We start from the raw sequence: 22,660 nt of genomic DNA on the forward strand, positions 1-22,660 counted from the left end.
AAAATAAATAAAAATAATCTCCTAAAAATTTTCATTTCATTGTAACAACTTCTTACCAGAAAGGTATAGTAATAATCAAAGGAAAGCTAGAAGAAAAGTGAAAAAGGTCAGAGTACCTTCCTACGTGCCAGGCACTGAGAATACAGTAGGTACAAGGCAGACACAGTCCTGTCCTAGCGGGGCTTCCACGCTGTGTCTTGCTGAGTGTGACAGACACAGGTGTCTGCTGGAAGTGCCTAGGGCGCAACTCCTCATTCACACTTGACTTCCATTATAAGGGGGTGTCAGTGATTGACAAGGGCTGACTTAATTTTTGATAAGTGCAATTGGAACGATGTAGTCAAGAGTGGTATGCTTTTAGGCCCTGGGGTGGGTGGGAAGGGGTGGGGTTTCTCAGTGCAACAGGGTGAGATGTGAGAGGGGGAGGGAAAGAAACATGGACAGAAGCAGTACTTACTCTTTACCCCTGTCAAGGCGGGAATGTGATAGTAATAAAAAGGCACGGCCGGGGCAGCCGCAGCCACCTCCTTCAGGAAATCAGTGAGGTCATCTGAAAGAACAGCAGGACAAGACAGGATGTGGACGCTGTAAACACTGGCTTTCGCTGGGGGATGAACCCTCTCGGGAAATGCAGCCATCCCTTTCGGAAGCCGAACGTTCTTGGCCCTCTTAACATCCCTGAGATTGCGTACTGCCCTGTCTTTGCAACTCACTTCATTCGGAGTTTTCTTTCCCTTCTGTAGAAAGGCCAAAATAAGTCGGTCGCTTTCCCGTCATTCTGAAGTACTATTACAACACTGTGTGAACCTTCCCACCTATTAAGAAAAGCTCACGAGCCTGGGCCGGTTTGGCTCAGCGGTTGGAGCATTGGCCTGTGGTCTGGAGAGACCCGGGTTCAGTTCCCGCTAAGGGCACGTGCCTCGGTTGCAGTTTGTCCCCGGCCCTGGTTGGGTTGTGTGGGTGGTGACCACTCGATGTGTCCCTTTCACATCAATGTTTCTCTCTCTCTCTAAAAAAAAAGAAAAAAAAAAAAGAAAAGCTCACGAGATGCTCTTACAATTATGAGGAGCCCATCAGGTAGGACCCTTGTCCTCTCGCCCCAGAGGGGCTAAGCGTGGTCAGTGAACAACAAAGACTTTGCATTCGGGTCAGAATAAGAAAGTTGTAATTGAGGAAATTCTACAACAAAAGGATAAGCAGCATTTGCTCAAAGAGGGAAGTTACCGGACTCCCACTTTAGCCAGCATGGGTGCTTCTCCTTTTGGGGAGAAATCCAGGTATATCAGAAGAGCGCTCACTCTCGTTTACTGAGGAACTGGGACTTTCTACATCAGCCAATGTGAGCTTCAGCTGCAACATTGCTGCAGATAAATAAATCCAGCAGGATTGCTTTTGATGCCATTGGAGAGTGGGAGAAAGGATCTTACATTCTCCACCCGAATACTGTGATGATGTGTTCTGCTTGTGATGAAAATTTCTGACAGAAGTATTACGTATCATTTGTTCTTTTTCCCTTGTCTGTCTTTTGGGGAAAGTATTCATGTAAAAAATTTTAAAGCCATGTGAAAAAAAAAAACCCTACCTTTTCAAATGTTCATTTTAAATTCCCCAAATAGCCCAGCCAGTGTGGCTCAGTGGGTTGAGTGACACCCCATGGACCAAGAGGTCTGGGTTTGATTCCTGATCAGGGTACGTGCCCAGGTTGTGGGCTGCATCCCCAGTGGGGGGCATGCAGGAGGCAGTCGATTGATGTGTTGCTCATTGATGTTTCTATCTCTCTCTTCCTTCCTCTCTTTCTAAAAAAACAAAAACAAAACATATTTCAAAAAATAAATTCCCCAAATAGCAGTATTTAAATTACTTATTGATATTAACAACAATAATAGGTGTTATTACATGATCATTTCAGCCCATTATACATTTAGATATGGATTTATTTAATCAAGTGTGCAAATAACATTTTGTCTGTTCCTAATCCTTAAAAAAATTGTATTTCTTTCTCTCTCTCTTTTGTTTTGCTAATCAAAAGGATTAAAATGACAGTGTACTTGGAAACCACAAGTACTTTTTATAGAGAGTGTAGAGGAGGGAAAAACAATACCTTGATATTTTGGAAGATAGATGTTTCTGTGAAATATCTTTTCAAATTCATCATTCACTCAAACTTGTATAGAACATGTAATCTCAAAATGCTCAGCACTTATATTCTTCTTTTTTGAGAACAATGATCTCAAGCTTGGCCATGTGACTCTGACACACTGCACAATTCATACAATAAGGAGTGGACACCTGACTCAAACACAGACACTTGCAGGTTGACCCGAGCTTGATGCATGACCCAATCAGATTACTTGGCAAAGGAAATGAGATCCTTTAATGAAGTCTTTTCTTTTACGGATCCAGGAGGCCAGATACTCTGGAGAACTGCTGTACCACTGCACCGTCATACCTACAGTCCATAAAACTTCACTTTCATGAGTTAAATACAACCACTGTGGAAAAAGGCGAAGAAGTGAACCTGTGAGATACTGTGCATTTAGACCTAATTACCTTTGTTCTGTGGCTTGAGAAAGAAAGGTGCAATGACAGCGATGCCATCGGCTCCTATTTCTGCTGCATGTTTGGCCTTCAAAAGAAGAAAGACCATTATGGATCTGGTCACAGTTCTGATGTGTGTAGGTGTGGGGGTTTCCCCGCACCAACAAGCAATTCTCTGACACTAGCTGGGCATCCTACAATTCTCCCTGGACACTACCTACCTGGATAGTCAGATTCCAGAGGTTAAGGGCTTAGTCCCCTATCCCCCTCCTCCCACTTCAGATGCCAGTCATAAGCTCAGGTTATCACCTGTGGTGTTGACTCACTGGCTGTAGATCAGAGGTTCCAACAACCTCCTCCTTGGGTTGTAAAAGGTCTGAGCCGGTGGGAGATCACATTCACAACACAAGGCCAATGTAGAACAAAATGATTTTATTGCATCTGCCTGGGTGCAGATGGGCTGAGCGCAAAAAGGGGTCAGACCCAAATAACAGTTGGGGTGTACGTTATATACGCTATTTCTAGCTTCCGGCAGTTCCTACTGACGTACTCTGCCTGACCCATTGTCCACTTTGCAATTGGACTGGTCTGGTATCACATCCTGCATCTGCTGGGTGATTTATTGTCTTGCAGATAATCTGATAATCCTTACTCAACAGAAGGCTGAGCAAAGGTCATGCAAGCAACACATTTTTCACAGTTTCCACCTTTTGCAAGGTTTTACCTTTACCCTTTGCAATGTTACTAACCCTTTCAGGTTGATTGATTTGCTAGAGTGGCTCACATAACTCAGAAACATTTTACTTACTAGATCACCAGTTTATTTTAAAGGATATAACCCAGGATCAGCCAGATGAAGAGAGGCACAGGGTAAGGCATGGGGAAAGGGTGCGGAGCTCCATGGCACTCTGCCCAGGTCTCCTCTTGTTCAACCTGGAGGCTCTCTGAACCCCCACCCCCACTTCTGAATTTTGATGGAGGCACCGTTTCATAGGCATAATTGATTAAATCATTGGCTATTGGTGAGTTATTCAACTTCCAGCCCCTTCCCCTGTAATCTATTAGTCACTTGGTTGGTTTTCCTGGCAACCAGCCCCATGCTTGGGTGCTTTACAAAAGTTACCTCATTACCTAACAAGAGACACTTTTATTGCTCTCATCACAGGACGTTCTAGGGGTTTTAGGAGCTCTGTGCCAGAAAAGGGACAAAGACCAGATATCACAGTCCCCACTTATCCACATGGCTAGTCTTTTTCACTTAACATATTGTTCTCAAAGTGGTTTCATCCACATGGTAGCATATAATAGGATGGATCTCCCTCCTTTGAAGGCTGAGTAATATTCCGCTGTCTGTGTACCTATTTTGTGTTATCCATTCATCCTTGGACGAGCATTTGGGCTGCTTCCACCTGCTGGCCCCTGTGAGTAGTGCTGCTTTGAACATGGGCGGGGGCGATCTTTCCTGTTTCGTTCTCTCTCCCTCTCTCCAGGCAGCAATGCTCAATTTCTACCACTCATCATGGCTGAACCCCATCTCCCATCTTCTAGATGGCAAGCTCTCTGAGTTCCCACACCTTATACTCTCCAGCAGAGCATCCAATATATAGCAAAAGTGGTATTGATTTTAACTTCAGCATAAAAATGGAGGTCCTTCGAATGGTCTCTCCCGGATGGACCTACATACATACCAGTTCTTGCGACTCCTTCAAGCTCAGGGCTCCTACATGAATTACCACCTGGTCCAACCTACAGAAGAAAAGCACGGTTGCGTCACTTGACATTTATGACAACAGAGAGGGGCTACACTGTCTCGGTTTGTGCTGATTTTAGCAGTTAGCTAATATCTGATTAACTTCAACCTCATGACTATTAAATTCTGTAGTGGTCTATTTCTAATTAATCTAATCGGGATTTATAAAAAAAAAAAAAGAATGTCCAGAGAATAAAATTTAAGGTCCCGCTGAGGAGTAGAAATTTGAAACCAGTAACTGGTTAATCATTACTTTGTTACATTTTTTTGGACAAAGCATTGTTCTAGATGCTGTATTTGATGGTGATTATGTGCATAAAGATAGGTGTAAAACTGAGATTTATTTTGTGTGGAAGATAGACATAGAGAGGTCCCTCAAGAGTACAACCAGAAACCAGCCGTATGAGAAATTCATTCACTGTAAGAAGCTTTTTCCTATCTTTAAGTCCCTAGAATTTGGCCCTAAGAGGTTTTCTCTGAGACTCCAATGCTCATCTCATGGAAGAGGCACAGTGAGACTGGTCTACTCAGAGGAGGACTAACAAGACCCTGCTACGGATCCAGGTGTCCGAGGGAGTCTTCTGAGGCACTCTGAACGACACAGACCCGTCCTCGTCCTCGCGGGAAGGAGACACCACGTTTCCATTTAGGCCCATTCACTGTATCCTGCACTGATTCTGAGTTGTTCTGTCTTAGGTAAAATGAGACCTTGCTGGGAAGGGATCCCGTGATCGGATTTGCATTGTTAACAGATAATAAAAGACTTCTGAAAGGAGACAAGAAGTTGACTGACTTGTTTGACTCTTACCCACGGCTTTATTGCATGACCTCCTTGTCTCTCTTTCCTGGCTTAAGTTAAAACAATCATCCATTTCTTGCTCCCCTCCACCCGGTTGCTAGATGCTGCTAGAGAGAACCACCATATGGCTTTAATGCAAACTGATCATTTCCGATTCAGGAGAAGGAGGCTCCCGAAGGCCTTCTGGTTGGCCTGACTTACTTGCCTCTTTAATTCCCTGCAGTGGCTATTTCATTCTTGAGCTTTAAATTTCACCCCAACTTCGTGTTCTGGGCAGATGCCTTCGCCTCCCGGACACCAGAGATAAAGCTGCTTCCACACAGACTCCTCTCGTTTCCTCCTCTGCATTGAGCCGTGTCGCGGCTCTGCTCCCACCCCCCAATTCCTGGCTGTCTCCCATTGCTCCTCTCCCTACCCTCGGTTTTATTTCACTCCCCAGCCGAGACCCTCGGTTCTCCATTCTCTTTAATCTCTTTTCCCACGGCGGAGTCCTGTCGGCACAGAAACATGCTCAGGACTTTCCTGCTCGAAGCAAAAGAGGTGGCCCGTCCTCCTCCCCAGTCTACCACTCCATCTCTCCTTCCTCTCCAGAAATCTCTCCTGAGAATAAGCAGGCTCCGGCCCCCGTCACAGGTCCGCTGCGCTCGTCGGCCACTGCGGCCTGCTTCTGCTACGACCGCCACTGGCTCTGCTCTGTCCAGGGTCACTGGCCATGTCCCCCATGTCCTCCGTGTGCCTTCTCAGTCCTCCACCCGCTGACTCTCACGGCCTCTCAGCCACTATAACGAGAGTCCTAATGAACACAGCCTTCACTGCGAATAACCCCGGTGAATTCTTATGTGACAGTCGGGACCACGCCAGGCGCTGTTTGAATCCTCACCACCACCTTGTACGGGAGGGACTACTTTTATTCCTGTGGTACATGAAGCACAGGGTGATAAGACTTGCCCAGTTCACAGAGCTGGCAAGAGGCCCCCGGCCCAGGCAGCCTGGCCTCCAGTCCCCTTTTCAGTTCCATGCGACATGGACACTTGCTGAACCTGTCTTTCTTCAGTGACACTCCCAACTCCCGCCTAGCTTCCCAGGGCTCTCTGTCCCCTTCCACGCCAGTGTCCCTGTTTCTGGAGCTTCTTCTAAATGTGTCTCCTTAGCCTTCTTCTTCTTTGACTCTGCCCACGGTCTCGAAACTCCCTGGGCCCAGGATCTGCCTGAGAATTAGCCGACAGCTGGTGGATCACCAGAAAATGTGTCTGTGGACCTGTACCCAAAGCTGGCTTATAGTTCAGGGTGCTGGCGGTGCTCCGGGGCCCCTGAAGGCTCACGGCTCCATGTTGCCGGCCTCTGCTCCAGGCTCTCTTGGGATTTACCTCTAATTTTTTGCTTCTACTTCCATTCGGCAGCAGCGCTCACTCCCTCCTCTGATCCCTGTTCATACCATTTATCAGAAGGATCAGAAAGTTGTTTTTGTGACCTGACATCTCCACTGGGTGATAAACAACCTGAGGGCAGAGGTCCCGTTTTCCATCCCCGGTGCCGGCTCGGGGCGTCACACACAACAACGTGATAGACAACAAAGAAAACTTGGTTAACTGAATGTGCTCGTCGAACTGACACCATCCTGTTTGTTTGACCATGACATGAACTGAGAATTGTAATGAAAATATGCCATCACACTGAAGTTTAGAGGATGCAGGAAATGCGCCGAGACAAGAGGAAGCCCGTAGAGAGCATGCTGATCGGCTGCCCAGAGAAGACCTGTAAGGGAGCAGGGCTGACAGAAGCATCAGGTACCCATCCCGAGAAGGGAAGGAGCAGGGCTCTCTCAGCAGAAGAGCCAGGAGCCCAGCAGAGTCAGCCACCAGCACCTTCCCCGCTTATCCCCAGCCCAAGGCCAGGTAACCCAAGAAGACTGATTGATGGATAGATGAGAGGCAGGCTCCATTTCTGGATGGAATCTGAGAGCCAGGCTGCCCTTCCCCACAGAGAGGAAGGGCGCTTCCCTGCCTGGGCTCCTCATCCAAGCGCTGGGATCCTCGGGTCCCTGCTCATTTCCCCACAAGCTGACCTCCAGCCTGACTTGTGACTGGAAGGCAGGGAGGCTGTCCCAGGGAGGAAGAGCAATGCGTACAGATGAGTATTTTTATGCGAATGGAGCTACTCACTTGTTCCTCCCTTTTGTCACCCACTCCTCTGCGACCCGGCGGCGCTCTGAGATGCTCAGAGACAGGCCTTCTCCCGTTGTGCCATTCACTGTTGCAAACAAAGAGGCAGTCAGTGGGACCAGCCAATACCTTTCACTCATCCAACACCAATGCTGGGGGGGTGAGGAGGGGGGCAGAAATCCCGGATCAAGAGGACGTGACCTGGAGAAACATCAGAGGATAGAATCCGGGAGGGGAATGCCATGTTTCCACTTGCACCTCGTACTCACTCTGTTTTCCATCTTCACCTTGTCAAAAGTAGCAGGAAGTGAATTCTGACTTATAATTATAAATCTGTCATTGTTATCAGGGTAGAGAGCAAAGACACAGATAATTGCCCTTGTTTTGGGCAAATCTGCAACACACCACCCAGTTTGATATTTGGGCTTGAATGGCAGGAAAATCAACACCATCCGGTACTGGGATGTCCAGGGGTCATGACCTCTGCCTGTGGTTCTGCATTGGTGCACTCTAGGACATTTGTTTCTATAATAATTCATAAGAAAGCACCAGATTGTTACTGTCTCTTGTAGCAAGCACTCTTCTATATTCACTTCTTCTCACAACAGCCCTGCAAAGTACAAATAATTCTTCCCATTTACAGGTGAAAATGTGAGGTTCTGAATCACTAACTAGAGATCCAATTTTGAATTCAGGTCTCTGATTCAAAAACTTTTCCTTCTAGTCAAGTAATCTTTCTCTTTTTTTTTTTATCCTCACCCAAGGACATTTTTGCATTTATCTTCAGATAGAGCAGGAGGGGGCGGGGCAAGAGAGAGAGAGAAACATCGATATGAGAGAGACACATCGACTAGTTGCCACCCACACAGCCCCAACCAGGGCTGCGGACAAACCGCAACCGAGGTACGTGCCCTTAGCAGGAACTGAACCTGGGACTCTCTGGTTTGCAGGCCGACGCTCTAAACCGCTGAGCCAAACTGGCTCAGTTTGTAGCTCAGAGCTAGTCAAGTAATCTCTTAATAGGTCACAGAAAGGATGCAAATGGCACAGGATACATCACTGGGCCTAATGCATATGGCAGCACTTTGGATCTCCAAACACTGAGCACTCGGCTGGGACAGAGGAGGAGGGTGGGAGGCGAGGAGGGTAGAAAAGTGTTTTTTATCACTCTTTTGGGTCCTCAAGACACTTTGAGCATGCTCCCCACAGCCCTTTGAGGAGGCAGAGTCTGTCCCCCCACTATGGCTTGGAGCCACAGGGGGACAGAGTGGTTCTGGAATCAGGTTTTGGTTGTGACATGTGGCCCAATCACCTTTTCACAGAAGTTTTAACCTGCTCTGATTACAACCGTGGTGCCCCCAGTTCTGAAAGGACCTGTTGGTAGAGCAGTAGCTCAGGCCCAAGGTGTAGTGACCTCAGAATGACAACCAATCCAAGGGGCTGAGGCCCAACACAAGGGGCAGCGTAGTTGCAGGTAGGCATAGTCGTCAGGCTTAAACAGGTCAAGCCTGATTTTTCCGATTTCCCTCTGTGCAAAATGAGGGTGACTGCTAGACCTGTGATTCCTTTATGTGCCACTGTTGGAGTCTTTCTTACAGGTACACTAGGAAAGGTCTGGGTGAAGAAAGAATAAAGCCCATTCTTAAGAGATAGAAGCCTGGGCCTAGCTGGGCAGCTCCGTTGGCTAGAGTGTTATCCCAATATGCCAAGGTTGTGGGTTCACTCCCCAGTCACATATAAGAATTAGCTAATGAGCCCTGGCCAGTTTGGCTCAGCGGTTAGAGCGTCGGCCTGCGGTCCGGAGAGACCCGGGTTCGGTTCCTGCTAAGGGCACGTACTTTGGTTGCAGTTTGTCCCCGGCCCTGGTTGGTCGTGCGGGTGGCAGCCACTCGATGTGTCCCTTCACGTCGATGTTTCTCTCTCTCTCCCTTCCTCTCTCTCCCTCCCTCTCTATCTGTACAAAAAAAATGGAAAAATATCCTCGAGGATAAAAAAAAAGAATTAGCTAATGAATGCATACATAAGAGGAACAACAAACATGGATACTTCTCTCCCTCTCTCTTTCCCTCTTCTCTCTGTCTCCCTTCCTCCCTCTCTCTAAAATCAATAAATGAGAGAGAGAGAGAGAGAGAAGCCTGGTTTTTGTTGTTCCTCTACCACTTCTTGGCTGAATAGACTCGGGCATCCTAAATAATAACGTACCTAAACCATTGAGTTTCTTCTTCAAATGGGGATAAAAATAATACTGTATCTGTTTTGAAGGCACACCACTAAATTAGATAATCTCTTGAGGTGGTTTTTTTTTTTTTTTTCCTCACCTGAGGACATTTTTCCATTTTTTGTACAGACAGAGTGGGAGGGAGAGAGAAGAAGAGAGAGAGAGGGAAACATCGATGTGAAAGGGACACATCGAGTGGCTGCCACCAGCACGACCAACCAGGGCCGGGGACAAACTGCAACCGAGGTACATGCCCTTAGCGGGAACCGAACCCGGGTCTCTCTGGACCGCAGGCGTCTGGACGCTCTAAGTGCTGAGCCAAACCGGCCAGGGCTCTTGAGGTGGTTTTTTGAGGTCTAAAATTGATGAGTCTACAGATTCACAAATTTGACGTAGCTCAGTCATAACCTGTGACACAGTGATGCTGTGACATCTTGGGTCCTGGCTAGTAACCAGGTGACAGCTACTTTCTGAGGATTGAATTAGAGTTATGTAGAGAAATCTCTGAAGATGACTTACCAAAGATATTCTTCACTCCTTGCTTTTCCACAAGATAATCCACGTACTGACCAATTACCGAAAAGTTGATTTCTCTAAAAGACACGGGAAAAAAGTATATTTAGTCTTTTTTAGAATATTATTTAATCAGTCCCCAAACCTATAATCTGCTCTATGTTGATAGTTTTGAAAATCCACCTAGTCAATGAGATTCTTAGCCACCTCCAAACAATACCTGTGGTTTTTATTCTTCTGAGTCTGGTGATTTCTCTGCTCAGCCAGGTATTTCTTATGTGAGCAAAACACTATTAATCAACAAAGGCTTTACATTTAATTATTAAAGATCATCACAAGTAACATTTCAAAAGAAGTTACTGAATCATCTTTTGTTCTTTTGGGGAAGAGCGATGTTAGGGGGCATGGTTAAATGAGAACATTTTCTACTTGGTGAGAAATAATCATCGCTTAGGCTTACAAAATAGAAAAATTCAATCTTACCAATCTAAGAATTTTAGTACTTAATATTTGGGACAACAAATGAAAGCTTAACTCCATCTGTATCTGCTAGTTTTAAACGGAAGAGGATTCCTAGTCGGAAAGGAACTTCGCTGTCACTTTGCGCCCCAAAGTGTGGTCCTCACGACAGTAGCACCTGGGGGAGTCTGTTAGAAATGCAGAGTCCCAGGCCCCGCACAGTCCTGCAGTCAGAATCTGCATTGTAACAAGAGCACCTTGCCGAGTACTGAGCTTGCAAACATCTGACGCTTAAGGCAATAAGGGCTCTTCTCCTTCAAATCCTATTATTGCAAACTCTAGAAAATGACTCAAACACAAACCATATAATGCCACCTGCTCTTATTCGAAGTATATAGGCGCAGAGGGTGGGGGATGGAGGGTGAAAACATGAAGGAGGACTGTGGGGCAAGTCGGTGTCAAACACTGTGGAATCCATGGTTACGTTGCCAAGAAACAAAGTGCTAGTCAGCCGCAATTTGCACTTTGTCAGTGGGGCCAGAGAATCCTAATTTAATTTTACCTCTATTAACATTCTTTCCTTATTTACCAATTGCAGTCCTTAAAAAAACCCAAAATGAAACAAAAGAGCCTGATTCATATGGAAAACGAAGACACTGAAGAGTATTGTCAAAGGGCATGGGAACAAGAGAGACCACAGCAAGGAATTCACAGGCAATGGTGCCCACCCCAGGCAGATGACAACCAGCTGGGCTTGCCCCGGAACAGGTGTGCTTTAGTGTAGTCAGAAGTCTCCAAAAGGAGCAGACTCCCTCCCTAATGGCTCGTGTAGTAATCACTGCCCTCCCTGCCTCACTTGCTCAAATGCCAAATCCTGGCCTCTCAGATTCGCTGAGCAAGGAGGCTCCCTGAATGCGTGGCAGGAATGGATTCAGGTTGCTCCTACTGAAATAAAAAATGGGGGCATTAGCTGGCTAGATGGTACATCTCAGGACCCTCCTGTAGGTCAGCTAGACCTGCTCAACGTCTTGAACTCGCTCTGCCTCAGACGTCTGACTGCTGGGAACCACACCAGCTCCTTGCTTCTTGCATCAGCTCTTTCCCACTCGGGGGGCTCTGAGACGCAGGAACAATCCGGAGGGGCTTCGCTTGTGTGACACGAACTGGTTTTGACCAGTGATGTCCATCTACTCACGCAAACAGCCAAGAAACAGCCCCAGCAGACCCAGGGGACTCTGAATCACAGATGGAAAACTGGGACGCACCTCCCTGGGCAGCAGCCTGTGCTGGAGTGACAGCTCCCAACACAGCAGCTTCCGCACGCTCTCACCGACGCGTTAACACCGCCCAGGCCCGCTCACTCACTCAGGGCCCTGCCAGAGGCCCTGCCTTTGTCACCAAGGAGAAGAGAGAAGACCGCAGAGCTCTGGACGGCCCAGGCCTGGGGGGCACTGTGCCTTCTTTTGGTTTAATCTAACGCTTTCTCACTGGGGAGAGAAAGCTGGAGAGCTTGTTTACATCCTCAGAAATTCTTACAGAGAGAAACGGACCTACTCAGTCTGTTAGGCTGTGTGGGTGTCTCCCCGAGGTGGACTCCCAAACTCAGCAGCGACCCCCTCCACCAAGTGGGCCTCGAAGGCCAGGCCACGTGCTCAGCACTGTGTCTGGCTCCAGTGAAATGCTGTTCTTACTCCGCAGTGCCGAAAACCAGAAATCCTCACACCTGCAGCCGAGTCCACGTCTCTCTTATTATCAACATCAATTATTTGTGCCCACCTCTGAGTGGCAGTGAGAACGTCCTGAAGGCATGGACTGTACCCTGTATACCTTGCAATCCCTCCTCTGCACCGGGCTGGGACAGGAGTTGCCAGGCGGGAACGGACAACGGTAATGAAACACCCGTGATCTGCCTTGAGAGTTGCTCATCCTCACTCTTGCACAACCCCTTTCAAGTCCGCTATTACGTTCACTGGGTGAAGGAGCTAAACTAAACCACGGCGGAAAATAGGGAAGGCTATGAGTTTAAAATTACGTGAACGGAAGTCAGACTTCCACAATGTTAAACTTTTCATACTAAAAAAAAAAAGATTTTATTTGAAAAGTCAGAAGCTCTAACAGGCCAGGTCCACGTTTCCATTCAGCACCAACTGGCTGGGAAGCGTAGTGGCTGCCCCACGGAGCCCCGGGTCACCTCAGGAACGTCAGGTCCCTGCCTGACTACAGGTGCAAGTCTGCAACCCTTGGCAGAGATGCTCGGGGGCCCCGTCACAGTGAGCTGAGTGAAATCACCCAGAGCTCTTTCCATGTGTGTCACAAAGGCACCCAAAGAGCAGGGCCAGGGTGGTGACCGGATGGTAATTCTCTCTGGGGACTTTGCTCCCTTCCCTGTTTCCCCATCTACTCTACCTCCCCCCAGTGTCTGGGTTTCCGTCCACTGCTGCAGGCACTGTGTCAGTTACCAGGAAGTCACCAGAGAGAAGGAAACAACGAGAATTAATTCTTCTTCTCCTCACTGGCTGTTTGGGGTTTGGTGCTCAGGGAAGTGAGAAGTGGCACCAGCCAGCCTTTTGAAACAGCTGGACTGGCTATCTCTGCATCTTCTCTCCCCATCCTTCCCCTGAGATTACATCTAACCACTGGCCACCTCGGTGGGGGGACTGGCCAGGAGCCAAACCCCATGCTTGCTGTAGTCACTTGCATTCTTTTTTTTTTTTTTTTTTTTTATCCTCACCCGAGGACATTTTTCGATATTTTGTTCAGATAGAGTGGGAGGGAGAGAGAGAGAGAGAGAGAAACATCGACGTGAAAGCGACACATCGAGTGGTTGCCACCCACACGACCCAACCAGGGCTGGGGACAAACTGCAACCAAGGTACGCGCCCTTAGCGGGAACCGAACCCGGGTCTCTCCGGACCGCAGGCCGACGCTCTAACCGCTGAGCCAAACCGGCCAGGGCGTCACTTGCATTCTTAACTCAAACTTAATTTCAGTTCCTGTGGGTTCAGATTCTTTGCCTTAGGTCCATCATTATATTTTAAATAAAAGTGTTTAACTTTTTTTCACACAGAAGCTATATAACATATTTTAGAAAGTATACACAATAAGAAGGGAAAAAACATCCACGCAGGGTCTCTCTGGAGATAATTGCTCTTATTAGTTTGATATTTTTCTTTTTTATCCTCACCCAAGGACATTTTTCCATTTGTTGTTCAGATAGAGTGGGAGGGAAAGAGAGGAAGAGAGAGAGAAACATCGATGTGAAAAGGACACATCGAGTGGCTGCCACCTGCATGACCCAACCAGGGCCGGGGACAAACTGCAACCGAGGTACATGCCCTTAGCGGGAACCGAACCCGGGTCTCTCTGGACCGCAGGCCGACGCTCTAACCGCTGAGCCAAACCGGCCAGGGCAGTTTGATATTTTTCTATTCACAAATACACAATATCGTATTTTCTTTCATGAATGTAGGCATATTATACATTATTGTAATATTTTTTTACAGCATTCCAAATTGACTATTTCCCCAGATATTCTGTTACTATCCTGGCTATACAGCATTTCACTGTATAAATGAACATAATTAATCTAGCTAATGCTCTATTCTTAGACATTTAGTTTACTTCCAAACTCTGTAAGAGGAGGGCCCTCTAATCCAATTATTTGAGCCACAAATCAAGGCCCTGAGCGGGTGAAACCGCATGTACTGTCTCTCTCTCTCCTCTTACAGTGTAAGGATGACAGAATTTTTCTGAAATGTCTTTCGAGGGAAAAATCCCCATTCCTGTTTGTTCCCTCTCCTGGCACACGATGCACAGGAAAGACTTTCCTCGGAGAAGACAGATCAGCCGGACGGGCTCTGTTCCTACGGGCAAGGTCGGCCTGCGTCAGAACCTGACGTTCCAGTTGTTTGCCCTTCACCTGTGTCTTTCAGCACCGCGCTCAGTGCAAGTTACATGTGCTTTTGGCAAAGTAACTACCTGGTTACTTCGAAGCTCCTGCGGCACAGAAGTGGGCAGGGATCATGTCTGCCCACCTTGCCAGGCCTGTTCTGGGTCCCGTGGTTTCCCAAGCACAGTTGAAAAGGCAGCGATCTGTACTCCCACCCCAGCAGGTCATGGGTTTTGTTTTACTAGATGATGTGGTGAAGATTCCCCCGGTGAAGTCAAGGGTAGAGAAGGAATTTCCTTTCCGGCTATGTGGCTAGGGGAAAGAGCTTTAGGATCTCGGTTTCATTCATTCATTGCAAAAACAGGGCTAATAGCTCTGCCGCAGAGTCGTCGTGAACATTCAGTTGGAACGTGTACATTAAGATGCCCAGCATGGCCCCGGCTGGTTTGGCTCAGCGGTTAGCAGTGGTTCTCAACCTGTGGGTCGTGACCCCTTTGGGGGTCGAACGACCCTCTCACAGCGGTTGCCTAAGACATAACAGTAGCAAAATTACAGTTGTGAAGTAGCAACAAAAATAATTGTATGGTTGGAGGTCACCACGACATGAGGAACTGTATTAAAGGGTCGCGGCATTAGGAAGGTGGAGAACCGCTGGGTTAGAGCATTGGCCCACAGACCAGAGAGGCGCAGGTTTGATTCCAGTCAAGGGCATGTACCTCGGTTGCAGTTTGATCCACAGCCCTGGTTGGGGTCGTGGGGGAGGCAACCAGTCCTTATGTTTCTCTCACGCTGATGTTTCTCTCTTTCTCTCTCTCTCTTTCTCCCTCACACTCTACCTGAAGATAAATGGAAACGTATCCTCGGGTGAGGATTTAAAAAAAAAAAAGCCCAGCATGACGACTGACACATAGTGTTTAGCCAATTACAGTTAGCTTCCTTTCTTCCTTTTCCTTAACCATCAGCAATAGTCATCCCTGCAGTATATTCACTCGTTAAATACCATAAATTCACCACACACTGTGCTAGACGCTGAAGATACCAAGATAAATCAGATACATGCTCAATCCTTGTGTATTGCCTGGTACTAGAGAAACTATCTGTTGAACAAGGTTAAGCCGTTCAGAGCCTGCTGGGAGAGGCAGGCATGTAACAAACAGTTATTGTAATACTGACTGTAAACAAATAATTCTGACGTAATGGGAAAAGGTATGCACAGGGTGCTGTGGGATCACAGGGGAAGGAGCCTCTCACTTCTTTTAGGGAAAATGGGGAACAATCACCAAAGGATGGTATTGAGGAAAGTGAGTGTTCGAGTGGAGAAGAGAAAGAGAGGGTGGTGGTGGAAACAGGCAGAGGAATGCGAAGGTGGAAAGGCGCAGAGGATGGAAGGGCATGAGGTGCTTGGGGAAATGCAAGTGTAGCAGAACGGGTAGACCGAACAGGACTTCCTCTGCCACCCAGAGGGTTTAGGTTTATCTCAGACGTCAATGTGCTAACAAGTCATCTAGAATTATGGTTAAAATGTCCGTTCTGATTCACTGGTATGAAGTAAGACCTGAAATTCTGCATTCCCAGCAAGTTCCTATGTGACGTTAGAGTAAATGGTCCATGGATCGTACAATGAGTTGCAAGGAGTGGAGTCAACAGAGATTTAAAGAGGAGAGTGACGTGATTCCACTGGTTTACGAGGAAGCTCACTGGGCTACAGTGTGCAGGAGAAACCGGAGTTGCGGGCATTTTATTTGCTCTCATTTAATGGGGATCACCAAGATACCCCGATGACATATCCTCAGAGGACTGCAGACTCCCAGCATTTGCATGGGTCTTAGAGATCACGTGGTTGTCTTTCCTCTCCTTACAGAACATGAAAGTGAACTTTTAAGAGGTGACAGGACACCCCCAGGGTCAGACAGCCAGTCGGTGGCAAAGCCGAATGAAGGTTAAGAACTCTATCTAACATGTTCTTTTTGCCAATTTTCTCACTTGAAGACATCAACTTATATCCAGAGAGTTGCTTTGGTGATGAGAATTCCTTAGAATCATGAAGAAAAAAGGATGCAGGGGACTAGCTCTTGGTCAGCCATTCCCAATCAATGAGGCCACGGTATACAATATGAGCCAAGTAGGAAAACTCCCACAGTGGCGGGCCACCAGGCAGAATGTCCAGGCGTGAGAGTCCACGTGACCCTTCTTTTCATTCTATCTCTTGGAAATGTGTCCAAAGTGCAGATTCCCTTCTGGGCAAGTAAGTTAATGCCCGCCTGCTCCTGGTGGGTGCCCCCGACCTGCTTTGTACGAACAGACATGTTTGGATGGAGCAGGTGCAGGGGAAAGGGAATGAATGGAGCTATGTGCCTACTACGTGCTAAAGACTTTTAAAGTGTACTAATTTAATTCTTACAAGTCTCTTACAGAAAAGTGCATTCTTATTTTGATTTGATGACAAAAAAGAGGAAATAGTGAAATTAAGATAAGAGGGCCAGAGGTATGTGGAAAATGGAGAAAAGGTCTGTTAGTAATTTCCAATACATGGGGCCTGGAGTCCCAGGAAAACAGCAGAATGGGGGGGGGGGGGACACCAGCACTCTTAGTGGGTCCCAGATGAACAACTAAGACTGTTTTAAGAAGCCACGTCTAGGCTAAGAGGGGTCTGATTGAAAAGGTTAAAGTACACCCTGGCCGGTTTGGCTCAGGGTTAGAGAGTCAGCCCACAAACCAGAGTCACGGGTTTGATTTCGGTCAAGGGCACGTACCTTGGTTGCGGTTCAGTCCTTGGCCCTGGTTGGGGTCATGAGGGAGACAACTGGTCAATGTGTCTCTTTTCTCTCTCTCTCTCTCTCTCTCTCTCTCTCTCTCGTCCACTCTATCTGAAGATAAAATGGAAAAATATCCTCGGGTGAGGATTTAAAAAAAAGAAGAAAGATTAAAGTAGCATCAACCAGATGTAGTGTTTTGAGTTTGCAAACAGGATCTTATTCCATAGCAGGAAGTAGTTCTGCCTGCTCATGCAATCACATGGCCTCTGTCTTATCTGTCCAACAAGTGGCTGACAAAGAGAAGGAGCTGACTCCAGTCTTTCTTAGAAATTGTGGAAAGTAACAGGGGAAGAAATGCTACTAACCATTGAATAATCCAAATGTCATCTCAGCAAGAATCTGACCTAGCAAAGATGTGATTTTTCATGAATCTTAGAAGCTTGAAGTCTTGAGCTCACAATGATCTAAAAGGAAAACTGTACTATGGCTGACTTTGAATGAGAACAGTAAATGTTATAAGAAATCTACTTTAAAGGGGTAGGGTAATGTTTACAAATTCAGCAACAGACCACCAAAAATAAGTAAAAGCCTTATTTAAAGATACCTTAAATTCCTCATCTTCCTTTTACCCCTGTCTTATGCTACTAAAGCAGTTCAAACTTATGGGCCTAAGTGCATACTGACCCTGTGCCAAATACTAATCTATAGATAGTCTCACTGAATGCTCATAACTCCATGATGTAGCTATGATCATCGTATTTTGTAGAGGAAGAAAAAAAAAACCTTAAAGCCGGAATTCTGATGGTTTTTAGTCTTTCTGACTCCTCTAAAAGGTCAAAAACATTTAGACCCAGGAGGTGGAAGAATCTCCTTTTTCTAAGTGGCAATATCCAGGGAGGAACTGTATGTCATGCATGGACATGTATGACACATGACCATTATCTGACAGTCTAAGCAAAGGGACTGCCACACTATTCATTTGGAAGTCATCTGCTTGTTACTTCCCTCTTTTGCTTGGCCAGTGATTTCTCAGCAATTATCTGTTGTTATCCCCGCTCTTGATTGGCCAGTGATTTCTCAGCAATCATCTGTTGTTACCCCCACTCTTGCAGGCTCCCCAACAACACTTAACCGATGTTGAAATGAGACTGCAAACACGCCTAAGGTGTCTCTCTTACAGCAACGTCCCCACTTTTATCACCTCTATATACAGCCTACTGTGGAATCATGCAGATGTCCAGAGACAGATCTAGAGGGGCCAGACCAGGGTTTGAGGTCAAATCCTGCTGAAATGAAAGTCTCATCCAATTCCACTGGCTTTTTTGGGGAAAGCCAAGGGTGCGATAAAGTCCAAGGAGAATTTGCATTGTGGACTTACAGACACTGGGGAAAAGGTGAGCTGCTATATCGTATCCTCTCTCTTTCTGCACTTTGAGATCTAGAGACCTGGTCTCTGACTTGGGGCCACAGACAGTGCAGGTGAATGACTGACAGAAGCTGCCACTTGGCAACGGTACCACAGAAGTACAGAGTTTAAGTGACTGCTATATAGAGAACATCTGTCCATTTTAGTGGCGTGAGAACAGATCCCTTTTTGATCCCAAATGGTAGTTACCCATGTTCAGTCATTGGCGTGATGGTTGCAGCAACCAGACCTTGAAGCTTCTTCTTCGAGGAGGCCATTGAGCTGCTGAAGAAAACCTGGAAAATACACAACAGAATCCCTCTCTTCTTCAGGGAATGTCAATTAATAATAAAACTCCCGGGCAAAGTCTCTTCACCATTTAGGACTGTGAAAAATGCTTACAAGCATGCAAACACAGAGAGCAAGAAAGAATGTAGAATTTTAGGGCTTAATTCCAAAGGAGAGGAAACTATTTTTTAAAGTCAGGAGAGCTGTGGTCTGGCAAGATACCATGGGAAATGCCTCTGATTTTATCTAGATGTTTGACGCAATGTCGAACTTCAAAGAGCAGGGATAAAAAACACTGGACCAAAGAAAGAACATGCACCTAACTCAGGGAGCTCAACTATATAAAGAATTACTAGTACTTAAATTGAAATATGGTCAGGAGAAAAGACACATTCTTAACTCTTTCTAATCTTCATTCTGTTAAGCAAGATTTTCACCCAAAACCAGCTCTTATAGTTTTAAGGCTTCAGTGTGCTTTCTGTAGCTTGTTTCAGATTTATTAGCTCTCCTTTCAGATGCGAATTTTGACCAGTTTTGTCTTGTTTTCCTACTTCTAGTAAACCACAGAAACTACATCGTGATTATCCATTCACCTCTCTCTCACTAGTATGAACTCCCCAGGACGGGCAATATGCTTCATTTGCCTTTGCTTTTCCTTCACCAAGTGCTCTGCAGACACCTGTATCCAGTTCAAAATGACTTTCTGGTTGACTGAATAAAGTGTTCAGATTGTAGCTGGATGATGACTTCCACATGTGGGGAGATCACTGTTGAGTCAACCTGACCTAAGTCATTTGGGACAAAAGGATCCCTCACCATCTGTTAGACAGTGTGCCTGTCCATAACCAGTATAAAAAAGCCAAGAAGTTGTCCAAAACAGGTAATGAGAGGCAACAGGGCATCCAGGTTAAAACCCTGGGTTCCACAGGCAGACTGCCTAGTTCAACCCCCAGTTCTGCCAGTTACTAGTTATAGACATGTTATTGTTATTTTTGTTGAGCTGCAAGACACAAAAATCTGAAGCCACCGATGCAAAGCCTCAAAACTGAAGAAGAACATAAAATATAATCAGATAGTATTTGGTGACAATTATATAAAACATGGTTGGCTTAGAGCAAATACACTAATGTCTACAGGTAATCAACAAGAGGAGGTATATTATAGTTTTGAGGACAATGGCACATTAAAAAAATCCACTGTAACTGTTATTTAACCCCTCTATATTTCAATTTCTCCTCCTGTAAATGGGGTTAATAGTAATCATACTTCCTAGGGTTGTTGAGAGAATTAAGTGAATTAATTCTCATAACGTGCTTAACAACAGTGGCAGACACAGTGAGTACAAGTTCAGGCCCTTCCATGAAGTCTTATCCGATGGCTAAAGGACATTAGTAAGTACTATCATTACTCCCTTACCAGCATCCTGTTTCCTGTCATCTCAGCTCCACCGAAACCTCCTCCCCAACCCCAGCTACTCTCTGCTATTCAGGTACTAAGTCGTTTCAATTCTGTTATCTTCTTTCCTGCATTCCTTCCCTGCCCCCTTACTGCCCCTCTTGTAACTTACCCTTTGTTACCTCTTATCTACACCCATGGGCACAACCCAGGTCCAAGGGGCTCATGGGGGCTCAAGAAGGTTCAAGCGATAAGAGTCCCAACAACTGGGTTCAGCATGAAACGGCTCCGGAATTGAACAGTATGAGGTTGTTTACACTCGACCTTTATATGCTTGGGCTGTTGGCTGCATTTATTTCATGCTTGGGGCAGGTACACTGATATTCTTATGATGAGCAGAAGCTCAGGCTGGCTGTTATACACATATTTGTCTTTGATTGAAAGAATTCAAGTTGTGACTTAAGCATAGTTTGATTAGTTAAAGCTTTCAGGTTTTTTTCCCCTTTATTTTTAGAGAAAAAGGAAGGGAGAGGGAGAGAGAGATAGAAACATCGATGAGAGAGAACATGGATTGGCTGCCTCCTGCATGCCCCCCACTAGGGGTTTGATCCACAACCTGGGCATGTGCCCTGACCCGGAATCAAACCAGTGACCTCTTGGTGCGTGGGTTGATGCTCGACCACTGAGCCACCCAGGCCGGGCCTGATTAGTTAAAACTGTCAAAGCATGGGGGAGTGAGATGCGAGTTGGGAATCACGGCCCAACCCGCTTATCTTCTTTCAATCCACTCCGGCTGCCAGATTAACCTTCCAGTCAGCACGGACATTTCTGACCTCGCCTTCACCAATAGCTTCCCATCCTGGCTTCCAAGAACTAAATACCAAACTCCCTGGCCTGGGTCTTCGTAAAGATCCCTTCATGCCTGCAAGTGCCCTAGCCCAGCTGTTCCCTGTTGCCACCTGCCCTGTCCCATCTGGCTGCTTGCCTTTCTCCGGTGGTTCTCCCACCGGGGATGCCATTCTCCCCCACTTCAGCCTTCAGTCTAGCCAACTTTTAAAAAGCTAGGAAAGATTCCCTGATCCCCCAAGATGAAGATAATTTTGTACCCCTTAACATTTCCCCAAACACTGGCTTTTAATTTCAAACCTTACATCAGAGTCATGAACAGGGTCGTTTGGGCTCCTCTTCCAGACAGTAAGCCATCTGGGGGCAGGAACCACCTAAACATGTATCTTTGCACAGAGCAACAAACCAAATAAACGAGCAGTTTGCTGACTTTGTGAACCATGAAAACTCTTACAGGAAGAGATGGGGTAAAAGGTCACAGCAGCTGTAACTAGAGAAGCATCCATGTTCTGTCCATTTAAGTTTAAAACGAACCTGGCAATATTATGCTTGACATTCTTTATAGCTTGTATCAAAAGCAAGTGGTTAGAATATTCTCCAGCCTAAAGTTTAATGTGAATTTAGAATATCATTACTGAAAACACGGAGGAGGGGCTATCGCTCTTGAAATCTTAGGCCTCTATCCGCAGACAAGAACACTTAGCACAAATGATTCAGGTTGCCTTAGTCAAATTCTCTGAAAAGGGCAAAGGGAAGGAAGGAAGGAAGGAAGGAAGGAAGGAAGGAAGGAAGGAAGGAAGGAAGGAAGGAAGGAAGGAAGGAAGGAAGGAAGGAAGGAAAGAAGGGTGGGTGGGAGGGAGGGAGGAAGACCATTTCTAGGGGCGAGAGAGGCTGCAATTCCGGGTAAGGAGAATGACATGACAGAGAAGTACTTGGAGAGGAAGAAAGAGAAACAGAAACAAGCAAAACCAAGACACAGAACTACGACCAACTTCCCCTAAAATGAAGAGTTTGTATCAAATTTAATCACTAAACTCTCTTCTGCTCAACCGCTGATTCTGGTCATTTTGACAAAAGGATCTTGAAGGAATCCAAGACTTTGTCCCAAGTCTGTCTGGACACTTGCTCCCCGGGGGTGTCGCCTTCACACTTCCTCCCGCCCCGCTTCCCAGTTTGTCTGCCTTCTCCTTTGCCTGGGGAGCCTCCTTCCCACCCACCCGAGTCCCGTCCCCTGCGAGTCCCCCGGGGCCTTTCGGTCCCGCCCGTCCATGCGGGCCGCGCTCACCGGGCGCCGGGGTCCGCCGCCTCCGCCGGGCCGTGGCCGCCGCTCCGCGCGAGTCGCCGTTCCGCTCCGCCCGCCCTTTCTGCCCGCGGCCGCCCGGCCCGCACGCGTGCCCGCCACGCCCAGGGGCCCGGGACTGTGTCGCGCCGGTGCCAGCGGAGCGCGAGGGCTGCGGGGGCGCGCGTCCCGCACCCCAGGGGCGCAGTTTGCGCCTCCCGGGTGTCACCCGACCCAGGTGGCTGGGCGGCCCCGCGGGCTGCGAGCACTGGCGCGGGCACCTGGGCGTCCGCAGCGCGTGCTCACGGGATCCCGCTGTCGCCTGTCCGGCTCCCGCTGGGGGCGCCCCCAGGGCGCCTTGAC

At 47.1% G+C, this 22,660-nt stretch overlaps 1 protein-coding gene across 2 annotated transcripts in view; it reads right to left on the bottom strand.

Annotated features, from left to right (window-relative positions):
- The window catches only part of NPL (N-acetylneuraminate pyruvate lyase), a 34,401-nt gene extending 12,064 nt beyond the window's left edge, over nt 1-22,337 (bottom strand). For both annotated transcript variants that reach the window (XM_036272849.1, XM_036272850.1), the window contains exons 1-7: nt 22,304-22,337; nt 18,700-18,785; nt 9,987-10,060; nt 7,250-7,337; nt 4,227-4,284; nt 2,551-2,626; nt 458-550 (exon numbers count right to left, since the gene is read on the bottom strand). In XM_036272849.1, coding sequence (XP_036128742.1) covers nt 458-550; nt 2,551-2,626; nt 4,227-4,284; nt 7,250-7,337; nt 9,987-10,060; nt 18,700-18,767 — 457 coding nt within the window. In that variant the 5' untranslated portion in view covers nt 18,768-18,785; nt 22,304-22,337. The remainder of the gene's footprint in view (nt 1-457; nt 551-2,550; nt 2,627-4,226; nt 4,285-7,249; nt 7,338-9,986; nt 10,061-18,699; nt 18,786-22,303) is intronic.
- Nucleotides 22,338-22,660: the final 323 nt, after the last annotated feature.

This window comes from Molossus molossus, unplaced genomic scaffold, assembly GCF_014108415.1.
Source record: "Molossus molossus isolate mMolMol1 unplaced genomic scaffold, mMolMol1.p scaffold_m16_p_20, whole genome shotgun sequence".
Classification (NCBI taxonomy): Eukaryota; Metazoa; Chordata; class Mammalia; order Chiroptera; family Molossidae; genus Molossus; species Molossus molossus.